This window comes from Bactrocera latifrons, unplaced genomic scaffold (assembly GCF_001853355.1).
Source record: "Bactrocera latifrons isolate USDA-ARS-PBARC rearing strain unplaced genomic scaffold, ASM185335v1 scaffold_2733, whole genome shotgun sequence".
Classification (NCBI taxonomy): domain Eukaryota; kingdom Metazoa; phylum Arthropoda; class Insecta; order Diptera; family Tephritidae; genus Bactrocera; species Bactrocera latifrons.
Window position 1 is genome coordinate 1 of NW_017536334.1, and position 1,349 is coordinate 1,349.

At 43.6% G+C, this 1,349-nt stretch overlaps 1 protein-coding gene across 1 annotated transcript; it reads right to left on the reverse strand.

The window, feature by feature from the left end:
• Positions 1-68: 68 nt before the first annotated feature.
• LOC108969985 lies at positions 69-1,069 on the reverse strand (the record flags this gene model as incomplete). Its single annotated transcript, XM_018935042.1, is given in 1 exon segment — positions 69-1,069. A coding segment is annotated over 1 exon segment (956 nt), but the record flags the coding sequence as incomplete, so codon positions are not given.
• Between the last annotated feature and the right edge of the window lie 280 nt (positions 1,070-1,349).

Consider the following 1,349-nt stretch of genomic DNA (forward strand, 5'->3'; position numbering starts at 1 on the left):
TGGTATGAACATCCCGGCCGCCTTGCAGGGTCTGCGAATAAAAACATTTTAATATCTATTTTTATATTGGTTGATGAGTGTTATCATAAACGGGTTGGAGGTATACTTTGGGTTTAAATCGCACAAGCACCGGTCAAAGTCCAACCGAGTGCGGTGTTTTGTGCGATCACGGTGCTGTTATCGGGGTTGAATAATCCGGATTTCATTATTCTTGGGTAGACGTCAGCTCCCAGTTCCAACATGATGTTGTCATTCTTCCAGAATGTAGGGTCGGCTAGGACTAAGTGGTCGAACTTCTTAGTAATTTCGCCACTTAAGTCACGGTTATAGGGTCGGGTCGGTAAATCGTGCGTCAAAAGGCAGTTAAYTTCGACATGCCAGTCGGAATCAGTTAATGAACCTATGACGACTTTGCATATACGGTGGGAGTCAAGGTACGTTTTCGGTAACCTCAATCTCTGAACCAATTCTGACGCAATTATAGTCACCTTTCGGGTCGGGTTAATTATGGCTCGTATTTTATTCCATTTGCCATCGTGTTTAACYTTGATCATGACTGTTGGTATAAGGGTCGGCTTGGCCAGTAACGTGGGTAGATCTTTTTGTCTACGAGKATGTAATTTTTCTTCGCTTTTCGATGTTTTCTTTAGCTCTTCGCAGAACAACCTGGGGTGTCCATGTAGGATTGAATGGTGTTCCCCATTACACGTGGAACATCGTTTTTTACTTGTACAGTTTTGGGTGGAATGCGATCTGGCCAAGCAGTTGACGCAATACTTGTATTTATTGACTGCGTCAAACTTTTCGTTTATGTTCATTTSAGTGAATTTTGAACATGTTACCAGTCTATGGTCTTTTTTACACAATCCACAGGCGACGTGCTTGTGTGTTCGTTTCGATGAACGGCTGATAGTACGCCGGGCCGTACGATGGGTATTTCCWCGCTCCTCTCGAATGGGGGAAAGGGTCGCTTTAAAGCGATGAAGGCGTCTTGCCAGGGTTCCTTCGTCCGAGAGTGGGCTGATGCTACGGGTCACGCTGAGTGAACGCACAGTGAATGTGGGGCTGCTTTGGCGGCTGCAAATTGGCTTCGTACTGGCATGAGGGGCCATGTCACTATAAGAAAATAAGATTAATTATTTGGTCAGTCAGAGGCAACAACTTCTCAAGAAAACATCAAGACATTGAAAGTTGTAAGCTTTGTAGAACACAACATTCCATTCGAGAATGCCCCAAGTTCTTACAAAYGAATGTTGAGACCCGAATAACCACAATAAAAAATAATGGTTATTGCTTCAATTGCCTTGCATTATCTCACAGTTTTAGAGATTGCAAGAGCAAATATTCTT